At 44.3% G+C, this 19,858-nt stretch overlaps 2 protein-coding genes across 2 annotated transcripts; one reads left to right on the top strand and one right to left on the bottom strand.

Moving 5' to 3' along the window:
• Positions 1 to 2,571: 2,571 nt before the first annotated feature.
• On the top strand, positions 2,572 to 5,518 carry LOC311505098 (beta-1,4-galactosyltransferase galt-1-like; the record flags this gene model as incomplete). The annotated part of the gene is made up of 4 exons (XM_084568500.1): positions 2,572 to 3,163; positions 3,880 to 4,210; positions 4,323 to 4,498; positions 5,290 to 5,518. The coding sequence occupies exons 1-4, from the start codon at positions 2,586 to 2,588 to the stop codon at positions 5,516 to 5,518; spliced, it is 1,314 nt and encodes a 437-aa protein (XP_084424626.1). The 5' UTR covers positions 2,572 to 2,585.
• A 4,413-nt stretch (positions 5,519 to 9,931) lies between these two features.
• LOC311505963 (programmed cell death protein 10) lies at positions 9,932 to 19,123 on the bottom strand. Its single transcript, XM_084569805.1, has 8 exons — positions 18,963 to 19,123; positions 17,592 to 17,814; positions 16,436 to 16,489; positions 15,207 to 15,324; positions 14,771 to 14,897; positions 14,018 to 14,096; positions 13,838 to 13,920; positions 9,932 to 10,842 (listed from the first exon to the last, which is right to left on the bottom strand). Exons 2-8 carry the CDS (start codon positions 17,679 to 17,681, stop codon positions 10,761 to 10,763), a joined length of 633 nt encoding a protein of 210 aa, XP_084425931.1. The 5' UTR covers positions 17,682 to 17,814; positions 18,963 to 19,123; the 3' UTR covers positions 9,932 to 10,760.
• Between the last annotated feature and the right edge of the window lie 735 nt (positions 19,124 to 19,858).

Genomic DNA, 19,858 nt, shown 5'->3' with positions numbered 1-19,858 from the left:
CAGAACAATATCAAAAAATATTTTCTTTTTGCCTCTTTCACAGTGGATTGGTAATGACGCCAGCAACCCCTCAGTATTTGAAAAGACACTTGCAGTTTGTCCTTTTTCCACTTTCGCTCACCTCTTCGACACTCCTGTCTGGCAGTGCGGGTTGTTTCAACACACACAGACTCAGGAATGACGCAGTTCTGACTGAAAACTACGGAGAAGTGAGCAGCAGTGGAAGGGTTAATAACTCGACATCTGCGAGCAGCAGCGCGAGGTTTAACTGTGTGACAGCAAACTGCAGCTTCAAAAAGTACAGGCATATGATCAGATATGCGTTTGTTTATTTACGTGATTTACCACGACACCTGTTCGGTGGTAGGGCTTAAAGTGTAATTAGTAGCAGCCTATAAAAGGGAGCCAGTGCACACATACAGGGGGAAAAGTTACTAACTGGCTGGGCTGCTGCAACTCAGACCTCAGACCTCAGACCACCAAGGCGTATTTTTGTTTCTTTCGTTATGTCTTGTAAGTCCTGTTTCAATCCAACAATCTAACATGATACTACTGATACTACTGATCATCACACTGGTGTACTTTGCATACGTAGACCATTTCATTTCCACAGGTGCCACTAACAGAAATCCCACAAACCTGTGAGGGTCCTACTTGTCTTTTATATCGTATTCCAGTAAGGCTGGCGTGCACAAAACATCATAAGAATAAAGTGAATGATGTTACCGAATAAAAGCAAATTTAAAAGTATACTGAAATCGAATAAAGGACATTTCAACGCAGTTAAGCTGGGTCACAGAAATCACAGTGGATCTAACATTACATGATGAGGGCGAGAACAGGAGAGAACATAATAGAAGAAGAAAGGGAGAACATGAGAGGAGAGGGAGGGAACACAGTGTCCTTGTCACTCACACTTGTTCCTAATAAAACATAAATGAATTGCTTAATACCATGGTATGTGATTGTTTGTGGATATCTTGGGTTATATAGCGTTGTGCTGTATATTATATGCAATATTATTTGCATATCCTCATGAAGAAAATCTAGAAATGCATTTATTAGTTTTGGAGACTGAAACAGGGGCCAAAGGTGGTTGCAGTGCTCATGTGCCCTGTGCTCCACCTCTGGGTGGGCGTAATTTCTCTTTCAAGGCTGCTCCCCCAGCTCCAGGGAGGTTGGCAAAGCCCAGTCATGGCAAGTCTCGAAAATAAAATCAATGAGTTGAGACTGAGTAAATGAGAGGACACAGGGGGCGGAGAGACCCCGGAAACGCTGGTCCCACAGCTGGATGAGTGCACTGACTTCTCGGCATTGGGTGAGTTCGTTTGTGTTCCGTGTACTCTCCATATTAATGTTAAACATAGCAAATATATATATATATATATATATATATATATATATATACAGATTTTTTTAATGTATTTATTACATCGAATCTATGTGATACACTCAGTAGTTACTTTATAACACGTGTAAAGTATTTCTAAAACCCTAAACTATCATCTATGTATAATATTATAGTCTGCAGTTCCTTTCAAATGCACTCTTAATATTAAAGTACCTACTTTTCTATTTGTAACCCATTCAAATCCATTTAATACTGTTAAAATACAGTACTTATACGTTCTCAGTTCAAAGCAAATTTTAATATAACGTTTGCTATTTCCTGTGCAGCAGAAATTTCCCATCACACAAGCATACAAAGCATGGCAGTGACAGGGTTTACCTACACTGGTGGCGGACACAACTGCAACTCACCGTGCAAAACAAAACATGTGCTTTCCAAATCTACGTGCGCTGGCCTCAGGGGCCGTGGTTCATATTTATTTGTGTTATCTCCAGCTCTGTCCGTCCTTGCGAGCTGGTTGTTTGAACTGTTAGCAGTCAGGCTGGTACATGTTGCCTTGGGACATTGTTTTCTTTGCATGTCTTCATTTAAACCCCTGTGCTCCTCAACTCACAGAGAATTAGTCATTTCCAAAACTTCTTCATTTGTGCAGTGTGAATCTAAACCCAAACCCCAAGGGGCACTCAGGAGCAATAAGTTGATATATATACATACAGACATCTCACTAGACATCTATTGGTGAACAAACTAGATTAATGCCACTATATTTTCCAGCAAATTTGTATTTAAGTAAAATGATAATAGTTAAATGTGACCTGTAAGGACAACTTTAGATCTTGATTCAGTCCATAGTGTGTTTAGTTAAATCCATCTGAAATCATGTGATTTCAAAAAGTGGAAGGTGCAGATTGCTGCAGGTTGTGTAACTCCAAATCGATCCATCAGATCTATAAATATAAATAAATATATAATATATATAAATTTTCTGACTTTCTGACCTCAAGGCTGACTTCCTTATAGCTACTTCGCTGAAAACTCCCACACACCAAAACAGCTGAATTGATGCCTGACAACTAAAACAAAACATTAGGCTTTTATGTTTTCTGCAGCGCTGTTTGTTTTTTAATGCATTTTATTGTTCATGTGATTGATAAATAACTCGTGTTTGTGCTTTAGCTAATGCGTAATTTCTATATGATTCCAAATTTTGTCTCAGGTACGACTCTGCAGCTGAATGAATAAGTCAAAGGACATCAGAGGGAAGATCCTCTTCTTCCTCCTCTTTGTTATGTTCACGATCCTCTTCACTGAGAGGTTACCCAGGCCTGTCCCACAGCCGCATGGGCCTCCAGTCACTTGCCCCTTTATAGTCTCCGAGCAGACCATCACCCCACTCAAAAATACGAAGCACCTACTGGTGTCAGCCTTCATGGACCAGAGAGTGCAGGATTTTCACGTACGCATCATTGGGATATTTAAGAGGGACTCCATCCAACCTCTTCACTGCCTCTTCTGCTGCGCAGGCAACCTTAGTACGGAAACCACTCCGTCGAGAATTTTACAGCACTCGGACAACTTTGGTTTTCCCTTCGCCACGACGCACGTCCTGTGTCGGATTCCTAAAAACTGCAACGCTTCATATGTCACTCTTCTCACTCAACCAGAGAACGATGTGACAAATAACCACACCTGGCTTCCCATAAGAAACAAGAATGAAAAAAAGTTGCAGTTTAACATCACAGTCTGCATCTCCAACCTGTTTGGGGACTACAACAATGTGCTTCAGTTTGCAGAGTCTCTGGAGATGTACAGGTCAGCACAGCAACAATGACACAAACCAAACTGTCTGATTAAAATCAGCTTATCTCTTTACACTATCTTAAATGTTCTGAGCTTTGAAATGGTCATGTTTATCTCAGCCAGTCAAATGAGGTTGTACGCTTGCTGCACACAAGCACACTTTAAACATTTGTGTCGTTTCAGGAACCACCCTTGACATCATCCATTCACAGTTTTCTCACAGTAGACGTGTAGACATAGTGGATGGCTACTCGGCTACTCTTCCTGAAACAGAGTACACACGTTTTAGTCCCCTTCTGGCTGATTTGTACTAAATGTTGGCGAACACATCCGTTTCATTGCCAGTTCAAATATGTCTGTAAAGGTTCTCAGTCATCCAGGTCATGGTATATCCCAAAAAAATGGTTTAAAAACGCAACTGGACTTGTAGACTCCAGCTGCGTGACCATGCATCAGCGTGTAGCATGCTAACAGCAGCGCATTGCTAATGGAACCGGTGTCAGAGTGCAGTCAGCTAGCTGCTAGCATTACTGTGGACGCCTGTTACAGTTCGCTGAGAAGATCACCACATCAACTTAACATGTGCCACAAGCACCAAAAGCAATCATTTTATATTCCATTTCATTGACATGGAGTTAGACCTCTTAGATTCAAAATGCACATCCTGGACGCATGAAAACAAATGCCACGAGAGCTGCATGAAAAACCTTTATGTCCCTTTTCTCCAGGTTGCTGGGGGTGAACAGAGTGGTCGTCTATAACACGAGCTGCGGCCCAGAGCTCGACCGCCTGTTGCAGGGTTACAGCCAGGAGGGCTTTGTGGAAATCGTTCCTTGGCCCATCGACAAGCATCTGACCCCATCTCGTGGCTGGCTATTCTCACAGTTCGGAGGGGACATCCACTACTATGGCCAGTTAACCACGCTGAACGAGTGCATTTACAGATCCATGGAGCGCTCGCGCTACGTCCTGTTGAACGACATAGATGAGATTATAATGCCGTACCAACACGACAACCTGGTGTCTCTGATGAAAATGCTCGAGCAGCAGCACCCAACTGTACGGTACTCTCAGTATTTCGGAAACGCAAATACATTTGACGTCAATATTGAAAATTCAGGATATATTTATAATCTCTTTCTGTCCTGCATGTTCTGTCCACGTTCTGAAGGTGGGGGTGTTCCAGATTGAGAACCACATCTTCCCCAAGAAACACTTTGAGCCAAGTGGGAAGTTTCATCTACCTCAGTGGAACAAGGTGCCCGGAATTAATAGTCTGGAGCACATCTACAGGGAGGAACCCAACAGAAATATATACCACCCGTACAGGATGATAGTTAAGCCAAGGTACGCTGAATCGTAATTGTATGACTTCACATAACAGAATAACATGCACAGAAGGATTGTGCCCTTCACAGTTTTCGGTGCTGTGGACTATTGTCATGTCATCCATCTTCAGTCCCTTCAGTCCCATCACTAGCATCAAGCTAGTGCAATAACGCCACTCACGGCTCTGAATTATCCTACCAAGACGTCCATTTTTACCTTACAGAGTCTCCAAGTTCACAAATTACTAGTGAAAGATTTTACTCTACAGTCCGGCTCTACTAATAGCATGCTAGCTAGCAATAGGTCAGACCGGCGACATGCTATCCATCACCACATCCTGTAGACTGCATAGCCGGCAACAGTAGAAACACAATGACCATTGTAAATGGACAGTGCTTTGCCGTAGCTGGTTGCAAAATCCAAAAGTGAATCAATTGGACAGTGGCATCTGCATCTGCTGCCATTCATGTGGATGTTAGCTGTACCATCCTCCTAGACCAGACTAGGCACCACCACCCCATAGCAATGACACTCCTTGATGGCAGCAGCCATTCCCAGCAGGATGCAGTCTGACACAGACACACACACAAATAGCACAAGGTGTTGACCTACTCCAAATTCACTAGATCCCAAACTGATCAAGATCAAGGAGAGGGGCCTCTGTGGGATGATCCACAGAGCCCCCCCCCCCCCCCCCCCCCCCATCTTCTTCTTTTTACCTTTACACCCTAGAAACACAGAGTCTCAACAAACTGTGGCATGTTGCAAAATCAAAACGCTTAACTCACCTGTGTCTCTGTGCTCCACAGGATGGTGGAGCAGACTTCCGTGCATGAAATGATCAAGGATTACGGACAGCGGTACAGGGTTTCACCGCAAGTTTGTCGGATCATCCACGTCCGCGTTGCTCTCCAGGGCTCATTAACGGTTGATCAGCTTCATGTGGACAAACGACTGTGGGACTTCAGTGAAAAACTGATCCCCAACGTGGACAAGGCTCTGAGGAGATCAGGGTTCCTGAACGTCACTCAGAGCTGATGGATGCTAGGGACAGACAATGAGGTGGACGCACTTGTCAACGTCTCTGACGGTGATTGTGCACCCCTCAACAGAAGGGACCTGTGAACTGTGATTTCCTCTTTGCCTTTGTTTTCTGTGTTTCCCCTACCTTGAACTCAATGCAACTTAGTTGTCCTAATTTAACAACTGTACAAGAACTATATTTGGTGAGCACAACAGAACCTCCTCCCACGTGCCTCTTTTCCCTCATGCTGTTCACTCCATGCCTCCAGACAACCTCACAATGAGCTCTGCAAGGCTGGTGCGGCAGCTAAAAGTGACCTCAGGTACTTCGTCCCAAGTGAAGAATCTTGTTCGACTGTCACACTCGATCTCTTCGTTTGTGTCCTACCACACAGAGCAGTGCTTTGTGCTGAAGTCTGCTGGAAATGCAAATGTTTAGGGAGTAAATATTTACAAAGGGGGACAAGTCACTTTATCTCATCAGAATGCTAACGTTTATTAACTTGCCACCGACAATACTGCCTTCAGATGGGACTTGCGAGCTTGTGGTTAGGGCATGAGCAGAGGAGGATTAAGGTGGTCATGGGCTAGATCCAAATACTAGGGTGAACTGGCATACACAAACATAGAGACAACCAATATTTATTTAAGTTGTTGCCACAAAATGACCAAATGAGAAATTCAACAAACAAAACACAAATATGAACAAGCAGAGGGCCCAGTGCATAGAAGCAGCTCTTTAAATCATGCTAATATGTACAGATATATTACCGTCTGGCCTGTATCAGTACAGAACTCACTCTAAGACATGGGTGCCCACACTTTTTTGGCTTGCGAGCTACTTTTGCAATGAGTAAGTCAAAGTGATCTACCCATGTGTGTATATATATAGTCATATTAATTGTTGCTACAGTGTTAAAAGCTCTATCCATCCTTGTTTTTATTTTTATCAAGAAAAATTGGTGCAAAGACAGTAGTCTTGAGTTGTTGTTGAAGTTGTGCGTGGCTGTGGATGTGTGCCACTGAACTGAGTTGCATATATAAAGTAAAAATAAATAAAGATGAACGTTTGTCTTGCTGTTTGTTTTGGAGGTGCAACAGATAAATGTTTTAGCTTTACTAACATCTAAAAAAACATTTCAATGGCACGCGATCCACCCGCGATCTACTGGTCGATCGCGAAGACAACATCCTTACTGAAACACAACCACTGTGCAACAGGCTACATCAAACCCTGTATAAAACACAGCAGCATATCATAACAGCAATAATGAAACAGCAGTTACATATGCCGTTCACAAGACGTAACATTAGAGCTGTAAAATAGGACCATCCTTTTAAACCAGCCTGTGTAATATGCGTCTTATCTGTGACATAAAATTCCCTGAAATCTTCCCAAGGAGACGAGCTAGCTGCGGCTACGGCTAAGGATCCCGCCGCCTCTATAACGTTACGGATTGGATAGATTTGACATGTGGATCACATCTATCCAATCAATTGTTTATTTGTTTTATGGGCCAATTGGGGTCGTTTTTGTTGTGTCTGTTTAGGAAAACTTAAAATAGTGTGGCCAATCCAGGGCCCCTGCACACGTGGGGCCCCTGGGCTGTAGCCTCGGCCAGCCTGTGCGTTAATCCGCGCCAGGGCATGAGAATTTAAATGTTGGGAAGATTACAAGTGTGGAACGTCCGTTTGCACTTTTCTTGGTAAACACAGCCCCTGTTTTTTATTATTTTTATTTTTTATTTTACAGGTATTTTACCAAAGTAACTTGCATCCAAAGTAACGGACACGGTGAATGGCTGATCGAATGGTTGTAGAGTTTGTTAGGTCCAAATCATCTGGATCGCTAGTGTTTTTCTTGGCCGTCATATACAACGTCCTCTGATATACACCTATCAGGCATAATATTATGACCACTTTCTAATATTGTGTAGATCTCCCTTGTGTCTTCAAAACAGTTGTGACTCATCAGAGAATGGACATGGACCTTCTGAGGGTGTCCTGAAGCGTCTGGCAACAGGATGTTGTTAGTGGGGGGGCCTTTGGGTCCTATGGGTTGAGGGGCCTCTGTGGATCATCCCACAGATAACTTGATCAGTTTGGGATCTAGTGAATTTGGAGTTTTTGGAGTTGGAATTTTTTGAGCTGAAACCGTTTTTGTGTGTCTGTGTCCAGCTGCATCCTGCTGGGGATGGCTGCTGCCATCAAGGAGTGTCATTGCTATGGGCTGGGGGTGGCCTGGTCTGGTCTAGAATGCCAGGTCCAAATGTTTCCAAGCAGAACACTGAATCGTCACAAGATGGTCAATGTTGTCTACTTCTCCTAATGTATAATGTTGTGGCTGATCGGTGTAAATATGAAAACATGAACTGCCGTTAACTTTGACTGACCTGCCTGTGCTACTGTAGCTCACTCCCATGCTCCACAATGGGAGTGACATATCTTTCATTTCGACAGTTCAGTTCGGCTGTGCTGCCGGGAATGGTGGCTGAAATTTAAGCGAATGGTTCACAGTGACACTTTTACAGTGCTTTCATCTCCTTTTATGTCCCTTTCCTGTTGTATAAAGTTAGGCCAAAGTTAAAAAAAAGTCCGGTCGTTGCCATCGTCTAATGATCTGTTTGCCGGCATTCCCTGAGCCAATCAGCCCCCAGCCTCTGTACTTTAAATTCAATGCAGCCCCTTCACTCGATTGTCCGCCCTACCCCTTCCACCACCACCAGAGTCTTCTACCTTCATCTGTGACTCCATGATTCCCCTTCTAACGAAAACCTAACCACCAAAATACTGCTCTTTTCTTTCACGTGATCTCCCCTAAGGAAACGAACTGTTCTGGCACGTCCTAACAAAACTTAATTCCTCCGATTATTCATCTTCTGTAACCGCTTATTCCTGTGAAGGGTTGCAGAGGAGCTGGAGCCTATCCCGGCTGTCATCGGGGGAGAGGCGGGGTACACCCTCGCAGGCTGACACAGAGAGAGAGAGACCCTAACAAAACTTTCGCTTTCCAAATGACTCCAGTTCCAGGCAGAGCGTATGAACCCCACTGACTCATTATACACAGACACTAATTAAAATCAAATTAGTCACAGGCCTGGAGACATACCCTTGACAGCCATTTAAGCCCGAGCGTCTCATCCGGTGTCTATATTACCAGGCCTACTCAGACATTCAAGGGCATGTGAACCGTCATCAGGTTTATTATTACAGTTTTTAAAGGCACACAAAGTTAGGTGATAATACATGAAGTTTTTTTTTTTTTTCAAAAACGAAACGGTTAATGCAAGGGTCAGGGGCGTAGCAAAAAAAATTCTGGGCCCTGTACACTCTTAATGTCAGTGGGCCCCTATCCATGGCAGTGCACGAAGCACACGAGGGAAAAAAAATGGTGCATTGATTTATAAATAAACAAGCATGAATAGGGTTTTAAGCTAAAATCAGATCATATTATATTGATAACTGGTTCTTTCATTCACCACCTAAAATTGATGAATTTGGCCTACTTGTGCTCAAACACCTATAAACGTTTGGCTACATCTGGTTTGTGTACTAACGTTTTGATCCATGACACATTTTGATTTAAAAACACTTATTCTTGAACAGGAGCCAACAACTGTACACAGAGAAATCAAATCAACTATCTAATTTTTCAATAAAATTGTTCTTCAGCTTGCAGAAAAAGAAATAAAGCCTTGCTAAAGCCTTACACGAGATGTAAGGATGTAATTTACAACCCAGTAAATGCCCATTGACTCTGGACTACGTTAACGTTAATTGGATGCAGTTACACAACAAGTAAACTCGGTTCACCTTTCGGAAAGAAAGCAGTTAACAGCTGCTTCCCCTCATTCTGCCTTATTTCTTTTTCTGGTACCCCGATTTGTGTTTTTTGGGCGGCATGATGACAGCTAGCCTCCGGGTCATTCAATCTGCGCTCACTGACGTACTTGTGGCCAGCCGCTGTCTATGGGCGGACTAAACCATTTTGCGTCTGCAAGAGGGGGCCCCCAGAATGGCCAATATGTTGAGAGGGCTGTGGCACAAAGTTCATTCTCTCAGTTGATGTTATCAATATATTTGAAATACATTTTTACACGAATAAATTGGAGGGCCTAATTCATTCAAAAATAAATAAATAAATAAATAAATTTTCATGGGCCCTCTCCCAACTCGGGCCCTGGGTAGTCAGGTCCCCTTTTCCCCCCACTACCACGCCCATGGCAAGGGTAGCTTAGCAGCCACCTGCAGTTTTATAGAAGCACACTGCTAAGTTATTGCTCTTTGAATAACAGCAATGACTCAAAGAATCCATTTCCTGTTTCGATTTTCACACGGACAAAGCGCTCCTTTCAGCTAAAAGAAAACCCCCCTTTCACACGCCGGACTCGGACAAATATAAAAAAAATAAAAAATAAAATAGCATCATCATTTGGAAACTATTTATTGAACATTTGCAACCAGGTATCAGTTAAATACAGAACTTTCATTTCTCTCTCTACATCCCCCGACAGCAGGGACTGGCTCCGCTTCATTATACTCTGAGAGGAGGGAATGTTACAGGTCTTGGTAAGGCGCACACTTGTGCTGGAAGTTATTTGGCTTTCTTGTCTTCTGATAATAAAGAGAAAACGAAATCTGCCTCTATAATGTCCGCCGCTTCCTCTCCTCGCGACACCTTCACGTTTTTTTTTTTTTGTGTCAACCCTGCGCGTACAGACAGCGGCAAAATGACACGAACAGGAGGCGAGAGGAGAAAACCGGTAGAGGCGGCCGAGACTCCCTACGTCCCTATTGGCGTAGCCATGACGGAAAAGCTAAAAGTAAAATGATCGACATGAATATATTAGAAAAAATGGCAATTAGTCTTTAATAAACACCTCGCCTCACCGCCTCCCAACAAGACCAGGGTTATAAATTAAAACTGTCCAAATAAAATCAATTAACCAAGACTTTGGGCCCATTCTGTTCCACTTCAAGACTGGAAAATCCTCACTGAAAACAAAAAAAAAATAAGAAAAAACAACAACAAATGGCACTTTTCAGTCTCTTGAACTGGAATCTAGAATCCCGACTCCAATGAAATGGACCCCAACCCTAAAATCAACTCTAATTTACATATATGGGTGAGGCGCTCGTCAAGCTTCCGCCGCCGTTGTAGCAGTCAGTTCCCCAGAGGACGGGGAGGAGGTGGAGGTGGAGGTGGAGCGGGGGGGGGGGGGGACTCTGTGGTCTCTGGAGGGAGGACGAGTGGGGGCTAGGCCACGGTTTTGAAGGTCTGGAGTATGAGGTTGGTTTGGTGGATGAGCCGGTTTGCACTGTTGAAGACGCTATCCGCACTGGGAATTAAAAAGAAACACAGCGTCAGTAACTGGTAGAGCAACAGTGAGGAAGGAGACGGGATGCGGGGCACAGCTGCTTCCGACCTGCCCAGGGGCTCCAAGTCGAACGCCAGGCTTTGCTGCATTCCTTTTTTTGTTTTCTGCAACAGTTACTAAACGTACAAAGAACATTCTTATCTGGCACAGGGAGTGGCGTGAACACAATGGGACAGCATTGATGAACAGCACAGTCATCTTCCTTTGGATTAGCAGGAAAAACATCTTAGATGACAGGATCAACGATTAATTTAATCTTAACCCAGAAAGGGATCAAATAAATTCCAGGTACAATGACACAAATGTCAAATTTGAGAATATAAAAGCAGCAGTTTTTTTGGTGTTTATTCATAGTACTTGTCAATAGTTTGGGTAATATGCTCAGAGCAATAGGCGGTTTAGGCTTTAAGTTGACGTGCACCCCCCCCCCCCCAGAAGTGTAACTACGCGCCGCGGCGACGACGCGAAACGCAAGAGCTGTGATTGGTCCGCTTGGTAGTGCCGTGTTTCCGCTTTAGCATCTCCGGCTGCTTCTCCATCTCCGCAATTTTCAAATTGACCGTTTCGGATTAATAAAGAATCGGTACGGTCAACTGACGAGGTTTGGAGACACAGACAAGACATTTGTATGACTAAATTTCGGCGTAAGTTTCGGTTGCCATTGTTGAAAGTGAAGCAGGAAGTAGAAACAAAAATGAACCAAACTGGCAAAACTGGACACCGTACCAGTACAGTGTATCTGTGAAGATCTCCAGCTCATGGTTTGCATCCAAAACCAAAATAAACACACGATTAGGATCGGCTAACAGACGACAGTACAGAGGAGTTTTCCAACTGTACATACATGCAAAAATTGGAAATGAACAGGGAACGTGACCTGAGGTAACGCAACATCTGTCTCCAAAATATTTCACAACTCCAGTCTTGAGGAGTATCTGGGCGTTCATGAGTCACTGATTTCGCAAAATAATTGTGTAATCTACACTGCCTGGCCAAAGAAAACATCACCCGCTCTAATATATTCCAATACGCTTCTGCAGTGTCACCAGATTTATTTCCATCCAGTGTTGCATTCATTTTTCACCAAGATCTTGTATTGATGATGGGAGAGTCTGACCACTGAGCAAAGCCTTCTCCAGCACATCCCAAAGATTCTCAATGGGGTTAAGGTCTGGACTCTGTGGTGGCCAATCCATGTCTGAAAATGATGTCTCATGCTCCCTGAACCACTCTTTCACAATCTGAGCCCCATGAATCCTGGCATTGTCATCTTGGAATATGCCCGTGAGCATCAGGGACCGATACAGATAACCGATAACATATGTACCTATGGGTACAAGTCCAGGTGTCGTCTTTCCGGCTAGGTTGCTACCTTCTTTAGCCACGCTGGCGTCCTCATACGCCTTCAAAACCCCATCGAATCGATGGCTATGTTTCAAATGACTTTTCATGTTCCAGGTATTAAAGCTGGTGCTGATTTTTGCACCTCGTGGCACTTTCTTTAAACATTTATTAGAAACAGCCAGAGAAATGTCATCAAGTGGTGACGGAAGTTCCCTGTTCCCGGTTTGAGAGTCGTTTTTTCAACCTTTTATGTTTCTGTGGTTTATGTGTAACATCCTGGGTAATGGCAGCTACTACCAAAAGCATGACCGAGTTGACGAGTTTTTTCAGCCAGAATGTTGTTTTTCCGATTATACCGATGCCACTTGAACGCAGCATTCACTTCAGGCCGTTCAGGTATCATGTGGGAGTTGGAGCAATTGATTAAAACAACCTGACTTATCGGAACGACGTCATCATTTCCAGATATCGGGCCAATAATTATCGGACAGATAATTATCGTGCACCCCTACTGATTAGTGGTTTTCTTAAGGCTACACAGTTGTTCAGTCCCAATCCCTTGAGTTCCCTTCACATTGTACGTGTGGAAATGCTCTTACTTTCACTATTAAACATAGCCCTGAGTTCTGCTGTTGCTTCTCTTCCATTTGTTTTCACCAAACGTTAAGCCAATCACGATCAAGATTTTTTTCCGACCACATTTCTTCCTGGAAGACGATGGTTCCCCACTATCCTTCCAGTTTTTAATAATACGTTGGACAGTTCTTAACCCAGTTTTAGTAGTTTCTTCAATCTCCTTAGATGTTTTCTCTGCTTGATGCATGCCAATGATTTGACCCTTCTCAAACAGACTAACATCTTTTCCACGACCACGGGATGCGTCTTTCTACATCGTTGTTTAAGAAATGAGAAGCTACTCATTGCATCAGTTGGGGTTGTATAACTTGTTGCCAGCTGAAAGATAATCGCCCATGCAGTAATTATCCAATAGGAGGCTCGTACCTATTTGCTTAGTGAAATCCAGGTGGTCATTTTTTTTTTTGGCCAGGCAGTGTAGCATAAAGACAGGAAACAGGGGAGCCAGCCCCGGCTGAAACTCGCCACTAACCAGAGCTCTGTATCTCGTTTGTTTAATCAGATGTGAAAGAGAACACTGTGAATCTGTCTTAGTGCTACTGGAAAACGAATTTGAATACACCGAAAAAGACTGAAAGGAAAAATAAGTCCGCCTCATTTCCACCCCCCCCCTCCCCAATACTATTTGCCTTCAAAATGACTGTGGCTTGGCGATGTGGATTGGAAAACACAACGGGGCCACGACTTGAAGTCTAACCTAGTCCCGTTTTGAATTCCACAACAATGCTGTGAAAAATTATTAGTATTTACCACCGTTAGTTTCAAAGGATAGCAGCAGGTGTGCCAAGACTGTGTCAAATTGTTGAAATTTTTCCACAGTGGACATTGTGCCTTTATGTGTTGAAGGTGTGGTATTGACAGAACTTCCCACAAAAGTTAAAGCAGCTCAAGGTGTCCAGGCTCATCAATAAGGCACCCGATATAGAATCACACTACTGAGGCGAGGTACAGCACGTGGCGCTGAGGTGACACTCACTTTCCATCTCTGAAGTACGTTTTGAGGGTGTCGCTGAAACTTTTGGAGTATTTCACGAACTCCTTTTTCTGGTGCTCGAGGGCCTTGGAGAGCAAAGAGAAAAAAAAGATCAATTAGAAAAGCGGCAGGAGGAGGAGGAGGTGCGGGACAGCTGCAATTGCAAATGCGTTGGTTACTCACTCTGCGATTCTGGTACTGATATTTCTTAATGACGTGGTTGACTGTGTCCAGGAGCTCTTTTATGGCGCTGGCTATGTCTCTGCGAACAAAGGGCAACACGGATGAGAACGCAGATCGAGGGATGGCGGTCTGTCCAAACACTCACACCACTGCGCTCACCGGGGATAAGTCACAAATATTTTCCAGGGTAAAGCACTTCCACACAGCAGACGCATTTAGTCCCGTGACATTGGTTCCTCTTCTTGTGGGATTTTTGACCGCTCTGACGCTAACAATGCAAGGCCAACCACACTGCAGGTCGCCTTTTAGCTCACGACCAGTTAGTAAAGTGCAGAATATATGCACTTGTTTTTTAAATTCACTTCTAAATGCTTTTTGAGGGATAATATTCAGTAGTTTCCTTTACCAGGAAGGTGACCGTTTGTTGCACTCGTTTGTTTCATTGGCTGGGTTTTGGCATTCGGAAAGATTACAGTTAAGTTTATCAGAGGCCTTCACCACAGCCCTTAATTTAATATTTAATAAATGAGTTTAATGTGTAGCCAAGTGTTCACAGTTTATATGAAGTCAAATTTACTTTGAGTTAATGTTTGGTTAAAACCCATCATCAATTGCGTTTTATTGTTGGGGAATCACACGGGCTATTGTGTGTGAACAGAGTAAGGAATGAGGAAAAGCAGCAGCAGCAGCAGCAGCAGATTTGACTGTAAAATCTGCACATGCCCCGCGCAGGCGCCAGCTGCTCGCACTCACTTGATAGTTTGTAGGAAGCGTACTCTGTCGTTGATCTCGTCTGGGATTTTGCTGAGGATGTGTTTCAGAGCTCTGGCCTTCTCGTTTAGATCCTGGAACTCCTGCTCGGTCCGATCAATCATAAACTCTGCAGGAAGAAAAAAACAAAGGTTATTAGATCAATTAGACACTTCGCATACAGGTAGCGACAAAGAATAAAGAGCTACGGCAGTCTCAGGGATTCAAAGTTACCCAGGGAGTCCGACAATGTACGGACACGTTCTGAAACCATGATTCCTTGAAAACTGTTGGAGACTCCCTGATGTGTCGAGATGTCCTCATGGGAGAGGGGACACCGTGTAATGAAACTGTCAAGTGCCCTCTTGCATAAACACCAGCCTCCACACAACAAAGCCACGAATTAAAGCGTCCACCACAGCGGCTCTCATAGGCTCACCTTCCACATCGTCAGCGGCCATGCGCAGTAGGGATTCAGTGAAGTTCATCTGGACGTTCTTCTTCTCCAAGATCTTCATTATGATGTCCTGAGTAAGGCCCGGGTTCTCCCTCTCCGCCTGGAGAAGAAAAAGATTTACATGTGCAGGGTGATGAAGGAAAGCGAGCAACTGGTGTGCGAGGGGCGGAAATAGATAAAAAAAGAAACTAGAGCTCGGTTTGGCGTCTCCAATAAAATCAAGAGGGGGGTTAGTTGGAGCAGTGGAGAACAAAGCCGGCGCTGTAGCTGAATGTCAGGAGTCCGCTGTGAGCGGCTCAGACGAACGCGCAAAAAGATGAATAATTCAACCGTGAATTACACCAGCCGGGAAGCAGCGTGGGGCCCGAGGAGAAACTAATCAGACAGACAATTCAAATAAAAGAACCCCAAATGTCATTGTTAAACAGCTGTAAGGTGATCACATCTCCCTCTGGCTTGTTCGGCGACAAAGCTGCCTCTCCATCACTCATTGATATTTCATCTGCACACGCTGTGAACACGGATGCTCCATCTGTAGCCGTGCAGCGGCGGTCTACGGCCACTGTGCCTTTACCGCTCCGCTGCAATCAGAGCAGGGCGCAGACGTTTAGGATAGACCGGAGGCTTTTGCCCGCCTGGATATCGGCGCCTCATGTTCTATTAATACCTGCCGAGTTAATTCTTTTGAATCAGAAAAAAATTGAGGTGCTCCAGTTTAATGAAGAGCACGTAACCTCAATAGCACAGGTAAGAGAGGGGGAAATACGAGAGAGAAGCAAAGTGATTGTTCTTTAAATTAGTCTGGCTCTTGACTCTTTAGAAAAATATTCACTCTCTGATTTCTAGTCTGTTTCTTCTACTGTGTGAAATGCTTCAGAATGGAGTTCAGGGGCATGCGGGAACTGATCAGGAAGCTGGGCTGAAATAAAACTGACTGTGCCGCAACTCTTAATTCAATCAGACTGGTTTTAGGGCTTCTTAACGCGACCGTCGACGCCTGTTAACCCCGCTGAAACCACGAGAACAGGTTATTTCTGTGGTGTCACGTAGGACGAAAACAGCCGCCGCCTGAAGAAACGCCTCCACCGCTGCGTTCAAAGCGCAGCGCGTCACTGTTCTGATGCCAGCCTGACACTGGAAGCCGCTTCAGTCAAAACTACAACCCCGGCCAAGGTAAACACACGCTCCCTCCCAAAGCGTCTTCAACATACCTTTATGAAGGCTGCTCTGAGCGTCTGTGCTGCTGACAGATTGATCCTCTCCAGCTAATGTGGGGAAAGAGAGAAAGTCGGGAATTAGTTGGTGCCAGGTTGGAAGAGATCGTTGGAAGGAGACTGGTTCCAAATGTTTAATCTTTCTGTAACAACAACACAATTACAATTCCAGGAAATAAATAACACATTTAGTAATCATATCTTCTTCAAGTCTTCCACGATAGAGTAGTTTTTTAGACACATTAGGTTAGATTAAATCGCAGTTGGAATCAGTTTTCTCTGTAACTGGAGGGATGAGGAGAGATGGAGGGAAAGGGAGGAGGAGGAAATTTAGAAAAAGTGCAAGAGGCACAAGAATTCTGGCTTGTGCTACCACATTAAAGAAGCAGCGGTGGCAGCATGTCAGGAAAAAATCAGATGGATATAAATTACAGAATGAAGGGCTAAGGCAGCGGTGCCCAAACTTTCTCTGCTGGGCCCCCCTTTGGTACCTAAGAAAACCTTCACGCATGTAGCTTATTTCACACATTGTAATTAATGTAATTAATACAAACCTCTTTTTTGAACAAATAAAAGTAAACTTTACTGTGTAATTATGTTCAGTGTAACAGGTTCGCGTTTGCGTGGGAGCCCATCAAAAACTTGTCCATCTCGTCGCTAGCAGTGTCCTTTACTGATTCATTCATTCCATCTAGAGGGTGACACGGGAATCAATTGTCGCTCCCATCCCATCCCGAGCCCACAAAAATACTCCCGTCAAATACTACCAACAGTGAAATTGACTCCTGTACCGCGGGACTCTTGCGGGAATACCGTGACCCGCGGGAGTCCTGAAAAATTGTCACCCTCTAATTCCATCAGCGCCCTGCGTCCCCCCTAGGGGGCGTGCCCCCCACTTTGGGAACCACTGGGCTAAGGTAAGGCCAACGTGAAGGGCCTTCTAGCAGTGGAGAGACATCTGAGGGTGGAAAAGCTTGAAGACAGATGTGGAAGTTCCTCTATCTTGATAGAACCAAGATATGTTGAGCATCACTGTCTGCCGCTAGCGTGCCAGACGTCGCCATCATCGCTCGCCCAGGCTTTTCTCAGGAGCGACCGACTCCACCTTCGAGGAGCGCAGAAGCTTACTTTGTCGGCATCAAATCGCTCTCACCTCATTGAAAACCGGGTACATCACGGCGTACAGCGTCATGGACACCATGGAGTTTGTCTCCGCTTCATTCTTCATCTCCTCCATTGTCATCCTCCAGGGAGGAGCAGCTCTTGTCGAAACGGTGAGGAGGAACCTGCAGCTCACGCGCGCTCACACATGCACTCACCCAGTCACGCTCGCGCACACAGTCCGAAAACCACACAAGCTCCAGAGTGACAAGAGCCTGGAAAAAGAAATTAATTCTTTTGTTTAGACGGTTCAAGTATCCAGCTGGTACAGTATATTTAACTGGTTGTTAGTAGGGATGCACTGATCTGATCCACCATAATTCTGACACTGACCTAGGCCTGATGAAGTGGATGCTATTTCCAGTAACGGGAGAGAATCACACAAAAAGTGTAATTACAAAATTACAAATGTCTCAACTTTCGGTGGCACTCATCCACGCAGCGAGCTGGTGATGGGCACTCTGACATTGGACTCGGCACTGGGAGATAGAAAAACGTGTCTCGGTATGTAAAGATTTTACAGCTGCGACCTGTCAGCACCGTCCCGTAATCTTGTCCAGTGTTGGCTGGCGTGTGCCGATGTCTTGATAACAACATGCCCACCCTTAACCAGGTTATGTTATCCAGCCAACAGGAAGACATACCACAGCTTGATGATTAACTTGGAGGAGGGGAGTGGCAGTTACATTCTGATTTGTTGATGGCAGCAATTAAAAACCATCACCATGCCTGCATCATGGAAGAATAACAAAAGCCCTTCCTCTTCTTTTCTATAACGCTTGATACACTGGGATAAATAAGGGCAAGAAGACAATAACCAAAAAATGTTTGGCAGTATAGCTCTGTCCCTAGCTAACACTACATGATTTACATAACCCAGCCACGCTAATCGATTTATTTTTCAAACGTTTAGGACATAAATAAGATTGTGGTTACCATTATTCAACTAAATGGCCATGGCTAGCTAACTGTCGGGCTAAACTGACTAGTTCACTGTCTAACTGGATGCATACAGCCCCAGGTAACAGCTACTCGGCTAACTGGACATGGCTAACTAAGTAGCTCGTGTAGCATTAGACCGGGTTTGCTGTCTGATTTTAAGTAAAGGGCTGTTAAAATCATTGTCACAACGGCGACGGCTGGGCGAAGAGACATTTTTATCGAGATTTGGCCGTAAAAACATCCACTTGAGGCCTGTGGTCGAGCTCATCGGTGGTAGCGAACTGCTAGCAGGGGATAGCGTAGTTTACGCGCTAGCTCCAGTAAATTTACATTCGTTGACGGGCTAAAACGCGTCGACAAGCCGCTCAAGGGGCAAACGTGTGCGTTAGTGTGTGCGTGTCCAACGTGTACTCGCATCTACCTTCGGTGTGACTTCTTAAACGAGCCGGTTACGCCGTCGATTGCCTTTTAGCTGCTGTGTTTTCTTTACAAGTTAAGGCGGAAGTTTTTTAGGACTGGCCCGATCGACATCTTCCGGGACCGTTGCTACGTAAGCGCACGGCGTCCAATCAGAGAGCGGATATGTGGAACGGATGTGACGCCACGGCAATATTTATTTATTGTTTGTTGTTGGAGCGTTTTCTAATCTTTTTTCACCTTTTGCTATGTTTTTTCTCATATTTGTTATTAGATCACCCCGTAAAACAATTATATGGGGAGAAAATTGTTTGAGAAATAACAGAATGAACAACAAAAAAAGAAGAATTAATTCTATTTTTAATAACTGATTATAGATAGATAGATAGATAGATAGATAGATAGATAGATAGATACTTTATTAATCCCGAGGGAAATTCAAGAAAAAATAGCTGGAAATAATTAATTGATTAACTGAAAATTTAATATAGCTCCTACTCCTAAAACAGACAGCTTTGTAAAATGAAAGACAGGCGAGAAAGCAAATACAAAAACTCCAGGAGGACCTAAATCAATTTGAAAGTGCAGATGAAGCAGTACAACTTTGTGAAAACATTGACTGGTTCCTTTGCACTTATTTACCTAAAGACAGTTTTGGTATCTCCCCGTTACATTCCGCACATGTCAAAGGGTCGAGGGTCTCGTCTGTTATCTCATGTTGGAGGAATGCGGAGGTCATCGCGCAGGCTACCTATGAGCCACCTGGGCTGTGTCACTCTGATGGGTTGGAGGAGTCCTGGCTCCGGGTGGACGAAGCCCTCGGGCGAGTGCACAAGCATCTGCCTGATCTATGAATCCTCTCTGTTTTGCATTCAGTAAAAAGCAGGTACTCAGCTAAAA

The sequence above is a fragment of the Chelon labrosus genome, assembly GCF_963514085.1.
Source record: "Chelon labrosus genome assembly, chromosome: 20".
NCBI classification, from domain to species: Eukaryota; Metazoa; Chordata; class Actinopteri; order Mugiliformes; family Mugilidae; genus Chelon; species Chelon labrosus.
The sequence above is the reverse complement of the archived record's forward strand: the minus strand, read 5'-3'. Positions and strand labels throughout refer to the sequence as shown.

Excerpts from the sequence above, each read along its gene's own strand:
- LOC311505963 (XM_084569805.1), bottom strand. The coding sequence starts at position 17,681 with ATGACAATGGAGGAGATGAAGAATGAAGCGGAGACAAACTCCATGGTG. Across the intron at positions 13,921-14,017 it reads ATCAGTACCAGAATCGCAGA|GCCCTCGAGCACCAGAAAAA; the intron begins GTGAGTAACCAA and ends TTGCTCTCCAAG. Across the intron at positions 10,843-13,837 it reads ACGTACTTCAGAGATGGAAA|TGCGGATAGCGTCTTCAACA; the intron begins GTGAGTGTCACC and ends TTTAATTCCCAG.